Source organism: Protomyctophum parallelum (genome assembly GCF_964188405.1).
Source record: "Protomyctophum parallelum genome assembly, chromosome: 3".
Lineage (NCBI taxonomy): Eukaryota > Metazoa > Chordata > Actinopteri > Myctophiformes > Myctophidae > Protomyctophum > Protomyctophum parallelum.
This window is the reverse complement of record NC_139698.1, coordinates 38,746,076-38,767,080: the sequence shown is the minus strand read 5'-3', so window position 1 is coordinate 38,767,080 and position 21,005 is coordinate 38,746,076. Positions and strand designations below refer to the sequence as shown.

The 21,005-nt window shown below is 42.8% G+C and overlaps 1 protein-coding gene across 5 annotated transcripts in view; it reads left to right on the top strand.

The window, feature by feature from the left end:
• Positions 1-21,005, top strand: part of col14a1a (collagen, type XIV, alpha 1a) — a 594,115-nt gene that overhangs the window by 7,917 nt on the left and 565,193 nt on the right. For all 5 annotated transcript variants that reach the window (XR_014569038.1, XR_014569039.1, XM_083761059.1 and 2 more), the window contains exons 3-5: positions 14,555-14,674; positions 19,409-19,552; positions 19,855-19,953. Coding sequence is in view for 3 of the 5 variants with exons in the window: in XM_083761059.1 (XP_083617185.1) it covers positions 14,555-14,674; positions 19,409-19,552; positions 19,855-19,953 (363 nt within the window). In the remaining 2 variants the exon portion in view is untranslated. The remainder of the gene's footprint in view (positions 1-14,554; positions 14,675-19,408; positions 19,553-19,854; positions 19,954-21,005) is intronic.

The window sequence follows — 21,005 nt, the reverse complement described above, 5'->3', positions numbered from 1 at the left end:
ATCTTAGTTCTTATTATTTGACCTCCCTCCAACCTCGTTGTCGTTTTCTCCTCTTTCTTTCCAGGCAATTTCTCTCATCCATCCATCCTGACTGTGCTGCCTCCTACTCCCTGCCTTTTTCTCTCTCTCTCTCTCTCCTTCCTGTATACATTACATACTGTACATATATACGTACAGTATACATACTGTAGTGTACACTGTGTGTGTGTGTGTGTGTGTGTGTGTGTGTGTGTGTGTGTGTGTGTGTGTGTGTGTGTGTGTGTGTGTGTGTGTGTGTGTGTGTGTGTGTGCGCGCGCGAGCGTGTGTATTACAGTATCATGCACAGAATATGTGCCACAGATAGAAGAGTGTATGTGTGTGCGTGCATGCGTGCGTGCGTGCTCACTTTATTTACCCCATAAAGTGAGATGAGCATCATGAGGGTATTCCTTGTTGAGTCTGTCCGTGTGGCAACATTTGCTAACCTTTCATTTTGCCGGTCTGTCCCTTTAAGCGGCAGCATCTGGTCAGGGGGGATTTGAGCTTAGTGGGCATTCTGCCTGTGGATGATGTTTGTATATACAACACGCGTGTCTGGATACCATCAGTGCTACGCCACCCACCCCAAACTTGAGTATGGTTTTACCCTGTAGATAATGTCCAGCTTAATGCAGAAGGAGGAGAGGCCTTTGTTCTTAATGTCCAGCTTAACTTAGAAGTTGACTTCAGTCGTTATTTTGCATTGAGATTCACCAAATGTATGTCAAATACTGGAACTTTATTTTGGCATTGTACCTGTCTATCTGTGTCACTTTTGTGCCCATATATGGCGCATGCATAAAGTGAATGTGAAATCAAGTGGCAAAGTGACTTGGCAAAGTGAGTTTAATATTGTTTAATGTCGTTTAATGCAATAAGATATGACTTTTCTGTTTGGATGAATGGGCTGTCAAGGCCAGAAAAGTCGTTTTTTGCCACTCAGTAGGCGTTCCTGCATAACTTCTGTGTATGATGATGATGTCACATGCATACCCTCTATAGGGAGTATATGGTATCCTGTATATTGGCATACTCATACAGTATATGGTATCCTGTATATTGGCATGCCCATACAGTATATGGTATCCTGTATATTGGCATACTCATACAGTATATGGTATCCTGTATATTGGCATGCCCATACAGTATATGGACATATCGGTTGTATCGGTGGTTCTAGACAACTCAGCATTGGGTCCGCAAATTACTATATAAGCGGTTGGATCTGTGGCTCTGGACAACTGGAGCTCCATATGCCTATGTATGGTCATATTGGGTTTGTTTATGGTTATTATCTGAGTTATAGTGACATGCCAATTTATGGGCATAGGGGGTTTGTTTATGGTTATGTCTGAGTGACGGGCCGTGATCGTCTGACAATCCTGACAGCACTCCCGTAGAGAATGTTTGAGTGGTGTTAGCCGCTCCAACACTTGAGTATGTGTGTAGTCTCAGTACAAGAAAACGAGTTATTATGTCATTATTAGGCTACTACGTCAATATCCTTGTCTATAATAACCCCTGCAGGTTCATATATAGAACTTAATGAAATTAACTCATTAAAGGCATCGCTCACTTCACACTGGGTGTGATTTTTAATATATTGTAGGATTGTCAACAGCAGTAATGTTACATATTAGCGTTACTGTCTCTTAGTTGTCATCTTTATACAGAAAAGTGTATATGTTTGTGGGTGCAGAAAGATATTTCTCTGCTTGCCTTGCGTGCGTGCGTGTGTGTGTGCCTATACTTGCATGTATGTGTGTGTGTGTGTGTGTGTGTGTGTGTGTGTGTGTGTGTGTGTGTGTGTGTGTGTGTGTGTGTGTGTGTGTGTGCGCGTGCGCGCGTGCGTGCGTGCGTGTGTATGTATGTGTGTGTGTACTTACCAGAAGCATCATTAGTTAGTTTAATTGATTTTGTTGATTAGCTGACTGCCCGGGTCAATGCTGTGCTCCAAGTCACATCGCCCAAGATTAGGTGTTCCAGAACTCATTTGAAGCTGACGCATTTCCATTAGAAAGAAATGGAGAGAATGTGTGTGTCACAGTGTGTGTGTGTGTGTGTGTGTGTGTGTGTGTGTGTGTGTGTGTGTGTGTGTGTGTGTGTGTGTGTGTGTGTGTGTGTGTGTGTGTGTGTGTGTGTGTGTGTGTGTTGGGAGGGGGTGGGGGGTTGTATGTGTGTGTTAGAGAGCCGATTGGTGTATTAGTATGGACGGGAGTGTTTTCCAATAACATCAGTAATAATGGACAGGGAGAGAAGCTGATGATGAGAAATAATTTATTCATAAATGAAGGGGAAGATGAGAATGAACAAACCTGTTTTGAATGTATAAACGACCTAAACCTTGTTAAGCCAGTTCCATTCCTAGATGCTGTACGTTTGACTATACCACACAATTGTTTGCAATGCCATGCAGGTGTAAAGTTATTGCCCAGACTGGGGTAAGAACTGGTGTTTGACTTTGAATCCTTTGAGAAGTTGTTTGTGGGTGATCTCTCTTACTGAATCCTACAGGTTGGTCAGGGTGCCTGATGACTGGACTGTAGTCATATGTATCTTAACTCTGTGTAAATGAAACTCATTATGCACCATTCCTTTTAACAATAACAAGTAATTGTGTTTCCTAACATGGTTTAATTAATATGATATGATTAATATGATGCCTGAAGAAGGTCAGCATAGAGCGAAAGCTTGCAAACAAATACATATATTGATTGTGCACAGATCTGAGTGTGCAGAGCTTTCTTAAAAAAAAAATCATTATCCTTTTGTGACTCCAGCACCCTACTTATGTTTTTTCAGCAGATGAGCTGTGTTTTTTCTTTCTTTTATATATAAACATATAACCTATTCAGCTATAGAGGAATAGAGGAGAAGAGAGAGATAGAGAGAGAGAGAGAGAGAGAGAGAGAGAGGAGAATCCCAAAAGAAATGGCAGTAAAAAGGAGAGATGAGCGGAGCAAAATGTGTTAAAAATGAGAGGGAAGACGTGGTGGTGCGGAAAGTGTATGAAAGCATGCGAAAGGGTATAGATTGTAACTAAAAGTGTTATCTTGGTGAGCAGAGGAGCTCTGGTACGAAACGGGAGATAGGCCACTTCAAACGACACGTGTCCCAGGCTCACAGCACTGTTAGCGCTGCGCTAATGCTGAGACACACACATACACATACACACGCACGCACGCACGCACGAACACACACACACACACACACACAAACACACACACACACACACACACACACACACACACACACACACACACACACACACACACACACACAGACACACACACACACACACTGTCATCCCTAACCTCCTGCGTACAGGGTTCGTACTATCTCCTGTGGTGATAATGCATCCATAAAGCCCCGGTACGGGTGGAACGGGTGCCAGGCTAATCCAGGGGGGGATAGAGTGGAGGAGAGGAGAGCACAGAATGACTTTAGCAAGAGTCAGTATGTACTGGTAGGGAACAATAGAGGAGGGAAGGAGAGATATAATGTGTGGGGAAAGGGGGGTGGTGGGCACATATATGATGGCAGAAAGGTGGTGAAAAAAGGGAAAGGAGTGGAGGAGAGAAATGGATAAGATGAGAAAGCGTCTGAGAAAGACTAGCAGTGACAGGAGTGGAGAAATGGAGGACCAAGGGGAGGGAGGAAGAGTGAGGGTACAGATGCAGGAGGAGGCGAGTGGGGATCAGATTGGGAAGTAAGGAGGGAATCAACAAGAAGTTACGCTGCAAAATCCTGAGTGTTGGATTAACTCTGAGGGTGTACAAATAGACAGTGTAGATATAGAACCTTGAAGAATGAAAAGAAGGGAGAGGAAGGGAAAATCAAGACAGAAGATGAGAGACAAAAGGAAGGGGGCGACATATTAGGGAGATGAGAGGGGAAAGGAGTAGGAGGAAGAGAAATGGGAAGGAACTGGAGGGGGAAAGAGAGCCAGAAGCAAGGAGAGAACAGGAATAGACACAGAGATAGACAGACATGTCAACACTGGTAATAGGGGTACAGAAAATCACTTCTGACCTAACCTCACTGACTAACTGCCAGGTGCAACAAGCTCTTGTAGCGGCCGTTTTCGTTTGTTTCCGACATTCTTTTGTTGGTTCACACACTGGTGTTTTGTTATGGCTGTCCTGTAGCTCCAGTTAGCTCATAACATTAGTTGCTGTTGCCACTCACGCCACGTTGCGGCGTTCAGAGTATGGGCTTTTATGCCGTTCAGAGTTCAGACTTCTATTGGCTTAGGAGGTAGCCAATCATGACTTGGTCACTAGTAAGGTCGCTAGGAGGCAGCCAATCATACTTAGGTCATGTTTAGAGTTGTCTTTATCGGTCGTCAGTAGTGGTGCGTGCAAATGTAAGCCAGGCTGCTTCGCACCTGGCAAAAAAATCTTAGTTAAGTTTAATTAACACTTAAAACATCCTGGTCTATATGGACATTAAAGTCACTAACATCTGTCTTGTGTGTCTTATACACTTTTGTCCTCTTGATATGCCAAACATTGGCTTGTGATTGGCTGTTCACCCCATAGTGATGATTTGATTGGCTGAGCAAAGTACTTATTGAAGATAAAAGTGAGGGCAGAAAGGTGAAGACGCCAAAAGTGATTGGCCAGAATGACTGGATGATTGGCTGAGCATGGAATGTCATGTATGATGATGTATGATGATATGAGCGCCCTTCACTTTACACAAGTGTGATTTTTGAGGGGCACTAGCCCCTCCTATATACAGCTTTTGTCCCGACACGTCTCAATATTTGCCATTGACAATGAAAGATGCATAGAAGGAAGCATGAGGTCAGTCCGCTGCCCCCCCAGGTTGGCAGAGGGAGTGTAGCGCCCAGGATTGCATTAGAATGATTAGATAATTGACACTGGGTAAAAAAATGGGTTGCAAAATCGTGGGATAAAAATGATAAAAATGTCCGCCAAATATGACATAAATTTGTGGCAACACAAACATTAAATGCCATTGACAATTAAGGGAAAATTTACGTAATTTATACGATATCGGCTAACCAATCACATCAATTCAGTTGTTCATGAGATGATGTATGATGATGTATAATGATAAGAGTGCCCCTCACTTCACACGGGTGTGATTTTTCATTTCTGCTAAGCAGCAAGCTATATGCTTAGATGATTTTGATTTATATTAGGATAAATTTGCGTAACTGTAAAGACGAAACGGAAATGGGGAAGAGGCTTCCGTTCTCCAGACTGTAAGATGGAAGCATTTGAAAATTGCGAGAGGCAACAGTCTGGCAACACGAGGCTAGTGAAAGGGTGATTGAAAAGGGAAGGAAGGAGGTTGAAAAGGAAAGTTAAGGATAGAAGACAAGAATAAAGGAAGAGGAGAGAAGGTGTTGTTAAAGAGAATGAAGGATAAAGGAGAGAGGCCATTAAATAACATTTAATGTATTCATCTAAAAATAAACTCCCTACAAACTAGTAATCATGGGGAAGTGTCTGACCTACTAAATGTGGTGTCAAGCTGTGCTTTGATCTCTCTCTAATTGCTCTTCACTATAGCCCTCCATATTACACTTCCGGCCATAAATGAAAGCGAAAGTAACAAAGATTTCCTTGCCCCCTCTCTACCCCCCAATATCTTGAGAACCGTCAAACTGATTCGATCAACTCCAAAATGTCCACTTGTATAGCCAAGAAGCCAAAGGAGTTACGCACCTTGAGTTATACTCATTTGGAGATATCGGCATCGTCATAGTATACTGACGCATGTACACTAAGTACTCTCTCATGGGTACAACGGGTATTGCATAAACGAGAGGTGTGCGTTTCCAACAGGCTTTGCCACTTCGGTCTAGGAGTACATAATCTATAGTACAATATTTTGTACTATGTGCAAACATACAGTATTGTACTTGTACTTGGCAAATGTATTTGTATCTGTACAGCTCTGTACTCATACTATTCTCTGTTCCATTGGCCAATTAAAATAGAACAAAAGACTTAGCACTAGGGCTCTAAGCTCCGCGGGAAGCTCTCTTTCCAGGCTTCTTTTTGGTTTGGCTATAAAAGCTGTGAACCTTTCCCTTCAGTGCAGAGCTACACATTGTTCTTATCAGTCATAGATTTTTAGGGATAGAAGTCAAAACGAGTCAAATCAAAGGTGCTAGATAGTAGGTGCTATAGTAGGTAATATAGCACTAGTAACAGCAGGTGCTATAACAGATTCCAACATGGCCACGAGGACCATCCATTCCTTGAGCTCCAGCAGTGTGGTTTTGACATGCTGCAAAGGAAATTGGGTGGAATCAGGTGGTGTGTTTGGCGCGTGGTCAAACACTTTATCTGCAGTGAGATTCTTCTGTGACCCCTCAGTCACATCACAGATAACCTGGGAAGGCTTTTTGAAACAGTTGAGAGCCTTGTTCCTGCAGCACGGCCTCCTCTGACCTCTGTATCTACTCCATCCAGCCGATCTGTCACGCACACACTGTCCCCCAGCTGCTCGTGGACTCAGCTGAGTCAGTTCTGTCACGGTGTTAACCGCCTGCGAACCCAAGAGGAAGAACAAATAATAAGTGCAATATTTGTTTTGTTGTTGCAGAATTTATTTGACACTATCTTTACAATGGTGTCATTCATGGATTCATGGAGCATTAATGGAGCTATGCACCAATCTATTTGCAAAATATGGAAACTCATCCACTGTACCTTAAACGGTGAATGAATGAATGAATAATCATCATCTATCTATAAATGCACCATACCAAGTCTCTGTCTGTCTGTACATCTGTCTGACATCATTCTGACGTCAAAAAGACATAATGGGCTCTATTTTCGTTGCAATTAAACTGGATTTTTATAGATAGATTGATTGAATTGGTCTCTTCCCTTTACTATTAATAAACATGAATGTGTTTTATAATGCTGCATGGAGCTACACTTAAATGGAATTTATACCAGTTAGACCCTGGGGAAGAGAGACTTTGCCATGAACTCATTTAACTATAGCTCTTGCCTGGCAGGTGTTATCGGGAAGGGAATTCTGTATGTTAATTGGTACGGTGGACACGGCTATTCCCAACCTAATGACAGATTTTAATATGCCTCCAATTGAACTCAAGGGAAGTTAGAATGACCCAATTGCCAAACAAGAAAAGAAGCACAGCTGTGACTCACAGCAACAGGGAGTGCATAGGGACAGCAGTCATCTCCAGATCATGCTGCTAGATGACAGATGTCCATCACAGTCTGGCAGGATGGATGACCTCAAGTTATGTTCACATCTGCTCTAATTCTTTGGCAAATGAAAAGTTCAAGCCCCTCACTTCACACTTCACACAGTCTTTACTCTTTTGCTATTTAGAGGCCACAGTCACATAGTGTAAAATGAGCATGAAGACTGATATATGTACGTGTGATTGCGTGTGTGTCAGAGAGAGTGAATGTGTGAATGCTTGAGATTGCCCCACTGACATGCAGTCAAGAGTAAAATGGAGCATTTAAGGCCATTTTCACATTTTTTTTTCACAACCTCGTATGCCATCAATCATCTTTCTGGCCCTGCTGTCAAAGATTGTGTAGAGTAATTTTTACATTTCACCCTGTGCATCTTAAGCATTAAATACGGTTGGTGCCATTTAGGACTTCTATTTTACTTACTTCTATATTACTAATCATATTACAGTTTTTAGAGCTGGGGGCGTGTGGAAAGTCATATAGCAATTTTAAGCATGTTAAGAAGCGCTTTCGACACCCCGTGGAGTGCGCAAAACGGCCTTGAATTAGTCATGGGTGTGTTTAAGGCGTGTTTGAGACGTACCCAATCAACATGTCCGTACTATTCTCTTTACCAGTCAGCTGATGTCACATACGGAATGCGCACTTTGGGGATCGTGGTATTACATTTCTTCAGCCTGGCACCATAGAAGACATGACATGCCTTTGTCACATTTGGGTTAATTATTGTCTCCACCAGCCGAAGGCATGGTGGGAGAGTATGTTTTGCACTCCGTCCGTCCGTCCGTCCGTGTGTCCGTGTGTCCGTGTGTCCGTGTGTCCGTCCGTCCGTGAGCAGCTAATCTCGGCCACCGTTAACCCGGTCGATGCCAAATTTTGCACACACACTCCCTGGATGCCAACGATGAACCTCTGCCCCAAACCTTCCAGAACGGCCTGTTATAGCGCCACCAGGAGGCTGCTTTGTGCAAAACAAGTTTTTGCACAGTACACCTACAGAATTTGTCCAAACATCACGCAAATTGGTACACAGTCTCTCTAGAGCCATTCAACGAAACGGGTCTTTCAGATTTCTCAGACTCCATCCTGATTGGTTAAGATTGGCTTCCAAAATTCACAGGAGTGCTCAGTTTCAAACAAAATGCTGCAAATCATGAACACATCGCGTGATTTCCGTGAAATTGTGCACGCACATTCCCACTAGGCCGAGGACGAAATGCCACATCAACAATTTCAACTCAGCCTCAAGGTGGCGCTATAACTGGCCCAAAAGTGTTTTTACCTCTAACTGCACGGATCTGTGGATAACTTTGTATGCCAACTCCCTAGAGGCCAAGGAAAAACCTTTGCCTGGAAATTTTCCCATCTGCTCTTTATAGCGCCACCAGGAGGCCGGCATATGTAAAACACATTTTCTATTATTACTCCTTCACATTTTATCCTAATTTCACGCAAATCGGTACACATGATCTCCATAGTCATGTGATCAAGACAGGTTTGTTTGATTTCTCATATTACATCCTGATTGGCCACGATTGGCTCCTACAGTTTTCAGGAGTAGCCCGCTTTGTACAAATCGCCACAACTCCTCAACGCAGCGTCCGATTGCGAACTGTGCACGCATATTCCCACTAGGCTGAGGAAGAAATGCCACTTGACAGTTTTCAACAGCCTGATGGTGGCGCTATAACTAGCCGAAAAGTGTTTTACCTCTAACTGCACGGATCTGTGGATAAGTTTGTATGCCAACTCCCTAGAGGCCAAGGAAAAACCTTTGCCTGGAATTTTTCACATCTGCTCTTTATAGCGCCACCAGGAGGCCCACATATGTAAAACACATTTTCTATTATTACTCCTTCAGATTTTATCCAAATTTCACGCAAATCGGTACACATGATCTCCATAGTCATGTGATCAAGACAGGTTTGTTTGATTTCTCATATTACATCCTGATTGGCCACGATTGGCTCCTACAGTTTTCAGGAGTAGCCCGCTTTGTACAAATCGCCACAACTCCTCAACGCAGCGTCCGATTGCGAACTGTGCACGCATATTCCCACTAGGCTGAGGAAGAAATGCCACTTGACAGTTTTCAACAGCCTGATGGTGGCGCTACAACAAGCCAAGTTGCGTCATGCACACACACACACACACACACACACACACACACACGCCAGGGAGCAGGGCTAACTACACCCCCACTGGTCAAAATCAGTGCTTGAACAACCTTTGGCAATTCTCATTTTAAATCTATACATTTACACTTAATACAATATTTGTTTTGATTGCCCTGGTGGAGACCTGTGCCGATTGGCACTTTATCTAGTTCCTATTGCACTGCATGCTGTCACCTTTATGCCTCAAAATAACAGACCCACCTATACCTTTCAGATCGGAATGGAACTGCGAGTAGATAGCAGCATATTGGCAAATTGGCAATCCATGCGTAATGTTCCCAGAATCGTCTAACCCCCGAACATGCAAGTTCGTTTGATATTGTTTAATTCGATAACGATAGAACCATGTACCATACAGCGAATGAAAGCAAGATTCCTAAGGAATATGGAGATTTTTACATTTAATAAAACGGTTGAGAAATGAGAGAACCATGAGTGTTTATAGGCTAATATCAACGTTTTTTTATGAAAGACAAACGGGCTGTGAACTTGAAGAGCTCAATCACCATCCCGACACGGAAGAAATATAGCCTAGTGCATGCATGTATATGCACTGTTGCACTTGCACACAGTAGCCTACACACGCTCTTTATTTGTTTCTATTGAAAAACACCAGTAAAATAACGTTTATTATATTTTATTTTATTCAAGTCACGACGAAGGAATGAGTTGAATGCGTGCTGCGCAATGCTGTGGCCCCGATGGTATGGTCTTCGCTGAGTTCGCTCGTAGCATTTTATTGAAGAAGACTTGAATCGGGTGTGATACAGCATATGAAAGCAAACTTCCCACGGATTATGGAGATGTTTTTATTTATTTTTAAGGTTGAGAAATGAAAGAATTATGGCCGTTTCTAATCTCAACATAAAAATAAAAAAAAGACGCAAAACGAGGCTGTTGCCATGTCTCATAGAAACAAGTAAATAGGTCTATAAAAATAAGCGCATATAACAGGGGTCTGTAACCTATTTTAAATGAAGTGCCATGTTTTTATTTTCTAGATAGTGAGTCTGCCATATTCAGATTAATTTTTAATGACACCACATTAAAATAAAAAAACATATTTTGATTGTCCACTGTCACGGTTCAGGACAGGCAGGTGTTGGACCCAAGCGCAGAAAAAGGCAGAGGACAGGCAGGTCCAATACAAGTGGGTTTATTAACCAAAAATCAGGAACAAACACAGGAAACACGGGGAAACTAGGGATAACTAGGAGCAAGACAAATAACACTAGGACTAGGAAAATACAATGAATCACGAGGAGCTAGAAATACACTGACAACAATTTACGAACGAACAAGGAACTGAACACACAAGGGCAAACTTATAGACATGGGATAACTAGACACAGATGAACACCACTGACAATCAACACTGGGATAGGCTGGGGAATTAAGGGGACACAGGTGGAAACATTGGCAATCACAGGACTAGTGAGACAAGACAGGAACAGAACTACAGGGGCAGGCAGGAAAGCACAAAACATGACTACAAAATAAAGGTTCACAGTGTAAGGCAAAACTGCAACTAAGAAACGAGGAAAATACAAAACATCAATTCACAGAAGGTAAAACAATAACAAAAGCCAAGAACAGGGTACACAAGAAAACATAACACGTCACAGAACGTGACATCCACAAATATAAAGTTCTTCCTTCTTTTTAAATATGTTCTTGCACATTGTTATAATGATCATTATATATATCCCCCTGCAGTCAGAGTTCATAGTTTTAATGAATGAATGTGATGCATTGTGAGCTGGTATAGATCTGCTATTTTCAAAAGTAATCTTGGAATTTTTTTATTAAATTTTTGGATTAGCCGTCCTTAGTTGGGCAAATGCATTCATCTGGGGATCCTTGACATGGGAATGTGCTGTGTGAGGATCACTGGTTTAAACAACATTAGGAGAAAAGCCCAAATAACCACTTTAGAAACAAGAAAAGCAACCACAAAATAGTACAACTACCAATATTTACAAGCAACTTTACAGAAAAAGAAGCCGCTTATAATAAACAGACATGGCAACACTCTACCAGCCTCCCAGAGCCGCTCAAGTGTCAAATCAAACAGTGCTTTTTGCGTTTATGAGGTGGTCAGACCCACGTCTAATCGTTATGCGCTGAGTGTCTTTAGGTCAAGGGGCTTAATAGCAAATTGCGCAAAGCGAAAATAATTAACATATGGACACTCCCACAATGCTAAAATATTCAGGAACGCGGTAAGCCATAATGTGTGTGCGTTCAACACGGCCGAGTGCGTTCAACACGGGCCGATATGCCTTTCATAATACGAATGTGCGCAGAGCGAGGCCAATTTATGTATTACCATTGGTAAAACGCACCTTCAAAATCTAGGCCTCTATGTGGAATGTACTGACAAGTTAAAAAAAAGTAGGATAAGGAAAAGATTTGTAAAAGTCTTGAGAAGTCAGGGATTTGAGGCATTTGATTTGAGCTTAACCATGTAAGCCCTAAAGACTTTGTTGACTAGGGTCGCACAGGGTTATAAAGAGGTGGCAGCGTAGTGTATAGTCATAACCTGCTCTAACTTGATGATACATGTACTGTATGAAGAGGACAGTGTCCGTATAGGTAACATCACAGCTTGGTTATAGCATGTTAATCATGGCTGCTGATGATTCACATGCACTACAAAGAAAACAGTGTCCTTACATGTCAGTGTGATGCGATGCTAGAATGTGGTCTAGCCCATTAAGGTTAGACCAGTTTGTATTGGGGGTGGGGATGGGGGCGGGGCGGGGGTCACGAGACTTGGCCAAAGCATTTCTGGGGGTCCCCAGCCCAAAACGTTGAGAACCCCTAGTTCCACCACACCAACACCAACTGGGTCTTGTGAATCGCTGTCCTCCGCACCCTCCTGTCTAGCATCAGGGTCTTGAGCTCTGCAGCGTTGTTGTTAGCTCTGCTGTCACGCCGCAGTGCATACTGTATATGTCAGTAACAGTACAGTGTGGTCATAACCTGTAAAAAACCATAAAACTCCATATGGACATGACAGTGTCAATCTGGCTAATCATCTGAATGGAATTTTCAACCAGAAATGTTGAGGTCTTTTCTAATCAGTGGCAGAAAAGGTTTGTCAGATCCCTGTTCTCTCTAGACATGTTACTTTATGCTTTAATGACAGATTATGACTAAAACCATAGACTTACATGTCTCAACACTCACACAAGGCCTGGACAAAGACCTTGTGCCTTGCGCAAGTTTATTTTAAGTCCTTACATAGTCCCTTCGTCGCTATTGTAGGCTTACGTCGGTCTATAATCACTATAATGTGCAAGCATCTACTCGTCCACTAGATGGCAGCTGTGACACTGTCCCAGAATGCAACGCTGTTTCAAGGCGGAAATGAAGACGTATAAAGGAGAACATGTCGGACACAGGGGACAGTATTTTGGATGCGGAGGAAGAGATGATATTGTTGATTTAAGATTGGTATCATTAAAAAATCACCTTATAGAATGGGGTTTAATGGGTTTAAGTGATGTTTGTTTGGTGTAGACATTTACATTTAATGTGATAGTAATGTTTTAAATTGGTTATTTTTTCGCATCCAGATAATGTTTTGTCTGGGTTCATTGGTTCTAAATACATTATGTACATTAAGTAGCTTGTTTACATTGTTGGAGGAACATTGTTGAAACAATTAGACAGTCAGCTACTGGCAAACCTTTCCACCAACTAGAGGACACAACCAACAAGAACTACTCTATAAAAAATCCAAAACAAGTGGCTCCAACGCGTGTGGTATATTCAGCTGACAATATTTCATTATATTGATTTATTACCGAGGTGTTGTTGACAGGAAAATAATATGTCTGTACAATTGCACACTAATACGAGATGGATATACCGACTACTGGTTGGTAAAACCTTGTATGGGATTATATCAGCAGTGTCCTCCATTTGTCTCCTGGTGGTGACTTTGTAACAAATAAGATACAATGGCTATCTTAGTGGTACTAGAATATGGTATAGCATCACGGTGAAATAGTGACTTGTGTGGACATAAGATTAAGTCCACAGCTTCTGTGCCTTTTCTGAGGTGATGCTCTTTCCTTTTTCAATCTGTCTGGCTTTTGCTCTTTTTCTTTGTTTGTGCTATACTGTCTTCCTTTTTGTGCCTCTCTCTGAGGCACAAAACTCTCTCACAGTCGATCGCATGGTCGCACACACACACACACACACACGCACGCACGCACGCACGCACGCACGCACACACACACACACACACACACACACACACACACACACACACACACACACACACACACACACACACACACACACACACACACACACACACAATGACATCTGTTTGTCTATTTTTCATGTGTCACACTGTAATAATTTTAAACTGGCCCACTGCTAATCTTTTCCTTAGAAAGTACCTTGTCTTGCAGAGGACACGCATTCCAATTGATTCTCCGTGACCTTAAAAACGTAGATCAGGAATATACATCAGCCATAAAGACACACATACAGACATACTATACAGATGTATGCATGCACAAATTGCACATGCGTACGTGCACAGCCACAGATGCACAGCCACAGATGACACAGGCACACATGGTAGCACACGCACGCACGCACGCACGCACGCACGCACGCACGCACGCACGCACGCACAAACATACACACAAACATACACACAAACATACACACACACACTCACGCACAACAACCTGACTCATATGACGTCACATTAACCACTTCACGACTGTACATGAACCATTGCGTCCTCTACAATAACATAACACATTGCAACATGTTGTGTTGTGAGCTTGTAACTATTTTCAGCAAAGAGATTTAATGTTAAGGACAATAGCAGTGGTATACTTTACAGCCCTGGGTACTTGGGTAGTACAGAGCCCTTTGTTAATTTTGAAATTTAGGACTATTATTATTTTTTGGTTTTTACTTTATTTGCTTTTCTTTCTTTCTTTTGTAACCTATAATAACATGGCCAAAACATAGGGACACCAGGTTGGAAATGGTTAAAACCCTGTTTGGTGTTTGGGAAACATAAACATATGAATATAATACGTATATCGATGTATAATTAATGATTTCAGGATGGGTAAGTGATGCTATGGTTGATTTTGTTTCAGTGCCAGTGCCGAGAAGGTTGCGTTTCAAAGTGCTGCAGGGCTCCAGCAAACTTCATGTCTCGTGGAAAGAGCCCAAAGGAGATTTTGACAGCTACAGGTTTCTCTTCAACAGTATACCAGGTAAGACACACCCACACACACACACACACACGCACACGCACGCACGCACACACACACACGCACGCACGCACGCACGCACGCACGCACGCACGCACGCACAGACACCAACACACACACACACACACACACACACACACAAACACACACACACACACATACGCTCTTGCCCTCTATCAGGATGTATTATGTAATTTATCCCTTATCCAAGCTCCTTTGAGGAGATTAAACTCTTGAGAGATGTAGACTAACTCCAAGTTCCTGCCTCAGACGTTTGCCAAATTTTAGACTAAAAAGTTTTCCTTGTAGGTACAGTACAAGGACTGTGTCAGCAGCCTTAAATAGGGTCTGGTAAGCAAAACTAGGCATACAGTACAGGACAGTGGGAGTCAATACTTTCAGTAAGTATTGACTAAGGCCTTGGTGCGGAAGTTTAGTTTAGGGTGGTTGAAAGACTGCTGAAGCTTCAGTAAAGGACTTATCTACAGTAGGATGCATTACTGTAGCCTACAAAGTGGTTGCTATTATAGAAGTTATCCATCCTATATAACTGTTGACCATCATTGATTTCCTGACCCCACAACGTTATCAACAAAACGTTTTCCTCATTACCATCATTGCCTTCTTTAAATGTTTTGAGCAGACGAGTCAACCTATTCAGGGCTCGAAATTAACTTTTTTACTTGGTAGCGCTTGTGCTACCAATTTCAAAATGAAGGAGCACCAGAAATTTTTTAGGAGCACCCACCAAAATCTAAGGAGCACCAATATGTAATCGATTTTTTACATTCATAAAAACAATAATATAACGTGTGGTTTACAAATAACATGAAATGACCAAAGTATAAAAATGCATGCCAGAATTTAAAATGTAGTGTCTGTCCCTCATCCATCCATCTCTTCAAAGAGACAGAGGCATCAAACATCTCCAGATGAGGACCCTCTAGTCTACACTGATTCCGGCCAGTCACATCACCTGTTTTCTTATTCTTTGTTTTGTGTTTTTCACCTTCATAGCCTATTTAGATCATATATTAGAATTTCTAATATAAAATAATTTCGATGTAAAACATTATATTTATAGCTATGCCTACTCACTTCTAATCAGTGGTGGATAAATTACTCTAATGTTTTACTTAAGTAAAAGTATCAATACTGCTGCTATGTAGAAACACTTACAAGTCTGCTATTCTCTCTCCCTTCCTCTCTCTCATTCCCTCTCTCTCTTGCATGCATGTGCGGCTGTGCGCGCACACACGCATGCACACACACAGCTGAGCCGGTCCGCCTCCGGAGCTAGAGGCTCCGGCCTTTTCTGAATCTGAACGCTTGAAATAATGTACTTTCTGACACATGGTGAAGTTGCGAGCCGAGGCGCTCTGGAATGTGAGTGATGCAGCGCTCAACGTTGTCCCGTACCATTGTGTCAAAGAGTAGTTAACTACACACTCCACACGTTGGTTTGTTAGCATCAAGTGCTAGTACAGCTAGCAGACAGGAGCAGTGCAGTGGATGTCAGAGAGCGGCTCAGAGCGCCCGTTTTTCTACAATCGATCGTTGTAGCCAGGCGCACCACAGTAATTATTTGTAGTGGCACTGGTGCTCCCAAATATATTTTTAGGTCGCAAAGATTAAAATTCCAAAATGGTCGCTATTTCGAGCCCTGCTATTACGGGTTGGGAGTGAGGACCTCATTTGGGCATTCTAGGTTTGCGGCAGGGGTGTTACTAGCGTGACGCAGACAACGCGACTGCGTGGGGGCCCAGAGGCAAGGGGGGCACACGGCCACCCAATCCGTCTGTGCTGTTTATAAGCCAAAAACTGTCTACGTTCACCGGCGATCGGGGGGGAGGAGTGCTGTCGGGGGCACTCACTGATCAGCCTGCGTCGGGGCCCACTGACATCTAGTTACGCGTCTGATTTGCAGGAACTACCGAGGCATTGAAAAATGACATGTCAGGGGATCCCATCCTGTCAAACGGGGGTAATACATGGTCACATGGAGCCACAACTTGTCACTATATGACTAACATACTGTCACTCACGCGTGCGTGCGTGCGTGCGTGCGTGCGTGCGTGCGTGCGTGAGAAGAAGAGAGATACATTTTGTAAACAGTACCAGATGTCAGTATTTACGGTGTTAGCTCTCTGTTGAGCTGATTTCAGAGCCACAACAGAATGTTACTTTAGGGATGTCCCATGGTTCAGTGGACTAAGACACAGATGTAACCACTGTGGGAGTCCTAATCTTTATTACTGCATACACTTTACATAGTGTAACAAATCACAGCTATTCTCTACCGTCACGTACAATGACGCACAAGGGGAATCATTTATACATTTTCATATTTTGTTCTCTTGTCAGTCCCCGGAAGACACAAGAAATATCGTTTGAAAACAAATTGGTCAAGCAATAGAAGGAGTCCCAAAATATGTTATGACAGTATCTAAGAGTATAAATGTAAATACTGAGTACTGACCCAAATTGATGGGGTCAATTAACAGATTTACTGTGCAGGTATCTACTGTACTCTGAAAATAGCAGATATACAAGCTCTAACAAAGTGTATCACGATGTGCCACGCTGCTAGCCTGGCTAATAAGCCAGACTAATATCACACAACACTGTCCGCCGGAAAGCAAACGGCTGATTCGGTCTGGCTTATTAGCCAGGCTACCACGCTGCGACCTTGTACATCTGTGTTACATCATCAAGTGTTTGAAAAATGTTGACTACAAAACATATTTATGTGTGAAAACACATGACCTGCCCCAGTTAAGCTGCTCCTGTGTGTCTGTGCGTGCGTGCGAGCATGCATGCGTGCATGCGTGCGTGCGCGCGTGAACCAGAATAAAGCAGTAGGTACCTACTGGGTGGTCCAGTGAGTAGGATAACTAGTGTGACTATCAGGGAGTAGGGAGCCTATTATCAGTCACAAGGGGAAACACGCATGCTTGCACACACACACACACACACACACACACACACACACACACACACACACACACACACCTGCTTACCCACAACTACGAAAGGCGGGGAAAAGTGCAACATTTCCAAACTGCCCACTTTGAGCAGATGTGTGTTTGTTCAGTAAGGTTGTTAAGGTATGTTGCATTACACCCCGTTGTCTATATCCTAGTTCATTGTGATAAAAGGAATATTTTTAACTCCTCCCTCCTCCTGCCATAGACTGTCTCCATGGATTAACTTAATGTTATCATGAAGAGTGGAAGTGGATGAAAGAAAAGGGACACTTGCATTAGAGGAGCAGTTGAGAAACTGGTCAAGGTATATTAAACCTGGATTATGGTTGGATTATAATGTGGTTCTCACATCATTTCATGTCAAGGACCCCTGGATTCATGTATCTGTTCTGGCCACAGACACCCATCTGAAAATACCTTGTGTCATGGATATTCCATTTTCTTCTTCACATTTTCTAAAAGCTTGTTACAACACATCAGACGCATTATAAGATTGTAGATTGTCTATTTCCAAATGGCTGATGTATAGTTAAACATAATGTTATGCTTTATTAACATTTAGCTGGGGACACCCTGTAACCTCAAGGACCCCACTTTTAGAACCACTGAATTATGGTAACTCAGCATACAGTTTACTGTCACATTGATAATGAGGAGAAAGAACTAATGATAATTTTATTGTAGACGCTTACCCACCTAGTTACCTAGAGTATTTAGAGTAGACTATCTCCAGCAGCATTAGTGGAACATATCCTTTAATTCACTCCATGTGAGCCCAAATGTATTACTTTTCCTGTTAATTGAAGGACAGTTAGTGTGCGGCCAGGTTTATTTTTCATTTTTACAACGTAAACAACATATTTCATGAAACAGCAGACAATCAAATTCATTCAGGCTTACAAATTTAAAATGAAACAAATCCCCCACTGTAAAGGCTATGAGCTGATTGTCAGTTAGGATTCCAATTTGTTTCATTAGCACTGATCCATGTAGCCTCCCTACCTCACCTGTCACCTCAGTCGGTTGTATCTATCTGCCTTCTCTGTTGTGCATTACTCATCACCTTCTACAGGGAACAGCTGAGGAAGCATTCACACGCACGCACGCACGTATATATGTGCACACATTCTGCAGGGTCTAAATCTAAATGAGTCGATAATGTGACCTGATGGGGATTAACTGCTGAGAGGAGGACAGCCTCTCTCTCTCTCTCTCTCTCTCTCTCACAAACACACAAGCGTGCGCAGTTGCGCACATACTAGCACATGCAGACACACAAGCACGCATGCACACTCACGCACAACACACACACACACACACACATGCGCGCGCGCACACACACACACACACACACACACACACACACACACACACACACACACACACACACACACACACACACACATGCGCGCACGCACACACCGAAGCACTCTATACTTCACACAGAATGGCTTCAACCTTAAACTCTGCGACCTGGTCTGATTGTGTGAAATAGAATACTAATCAGCACTTCAGCAGAGATCAGTCATGGAAATAAGAAATGCAGTGTTTTATTCAACAACTGACTGACACCAAAATCAATGGACACCAAAGTACACCAATTAACTGTCTGTCTGTCTGTCTGTCTGTCTGTCTGTCTGTCTGTCTGTCTGTCTGTCTGTCTGTCTGTCTGTCTGTCTGTCTGTCTGTCTGTCTGTCTGTCTGTATCTCTCTCTCTCTCTCTCTCTCTCTCTCTCTCTCTCTCTACCAGGTGGCCAGCAGAGAGAGATCAGTATCCCTAAAACAGAGAACAGGGTAGTGATAACAGACTATGATCATACTAAGGACTACATAGTCAATGTCATTGCTGTCACTGGCAGCCAACAGAGCAGACCACTACAAGGCAGACATAAAGGTATTACAGTATGTTCTCTTCTCTTTCATTCTGTTCCATAGCACATCTCTCCCCTATTAAATGTATTTACCGTTATTATATTATCTTCGTCCTATTTTTCTACCTCTTTGGTAATACTTAAAATAAAGATGTTGTCACTGACATGTAACCCCGTAGTTAGGCTAAATGACTCAGCCCACTGAGTCTGTCCTACCCAACGGTGTTGCCTTCTTCTCACCTTCCTCGAGAGTTAATAAGCTCAGAATTGTCTGTACTTATATTCTGCTTTCTTCTCTTCTAAACTGTTTCTCTTTTCCATATAGCTTCTGATGGTAATAATAACAGAGCTGAGGAGGAGACACAGCCCCAGAAGCTGAAAGAGACACTCGTACCCCCTGAAGATGCCAACGAGATATCTGGAGGTAGGACAATTACACGCAAACACCGCTTCCAAGCGTGGAAGGCAAAAGGCACACATCTAATCTTGGGTCAGCCAGGGTAGGAATGCTGTGACAGAGTGGTAGCAGTGTTGATTTTGACAGAAAATCTTTAGTTTTAGTCGTAGTCTTTTGAATATTTTAGTCACCTGAAATGTCTTACCTTTAGTCTAGGTTTAGTTGAGTAAGTTACATTTTTATTTAGTTTTGATTTCATTTCAAAAAGGTAGTGGACAAAAATTTGTCATCATAGTTTTGGTCAATGAAATCAACACTGAGTGGTAGTCCATTTAAGGAGGCATTCGGCTGCCATTAAAGAGATTTGGACTGGAGGTAGGCCGCTGCCAAACCGCCTTAAATCCCCCCCCGCCTTTGAAACCAGTGCCTGGTTGGGAAGAGTCAAGCCTGGTGTCTTTCCTTGTCCAGTTGGATCCCACTGTGCAGCCATTCCACCACGCAGAGTTGTGTCTGTCTCTGAGAGGGTCTTTGTGTGTGGGTCATTTTAACTGACTTTAGCTGTCGGTCTACCTTTGTCTCACATGCAGTTTCTTACTGTCTGGTTAGTGGTTACATGTCAGTTCTTTTACTTGTTTCCATGTCTCTCTCGCTCCCACTCTCGCATGCACGCACGCACACGCACACACACACACACACACACACACACACACACACACACACACACACACACACACACACACACACACACACACACACACACACACACACACACACACACACACACACACTCTCTCTCTCTCTCTCTCTCTCTCTCTCTCTCTTTCTCTTTCTCTTTCTAACACTCCCTCATTGATGTACAGCACACTGTCTGTCTTCAGTTTGTTATTGAAGCAGAGGCATCCAGTTGGCAGCAATAATATCCTCTCATTGAACTGAGTAATATTTCACCCTCTACTGTATGAAATGTGAGAGAAGGAAGGAATGCTTTGGCTTTTATTGAATCTACTGTGTGTGTGTGTGTGTGTGTGTGTGTGTGTGTGTGCGTGCGTGCGTGCGTGCGTGCGTGCGTGCGTGCGTGC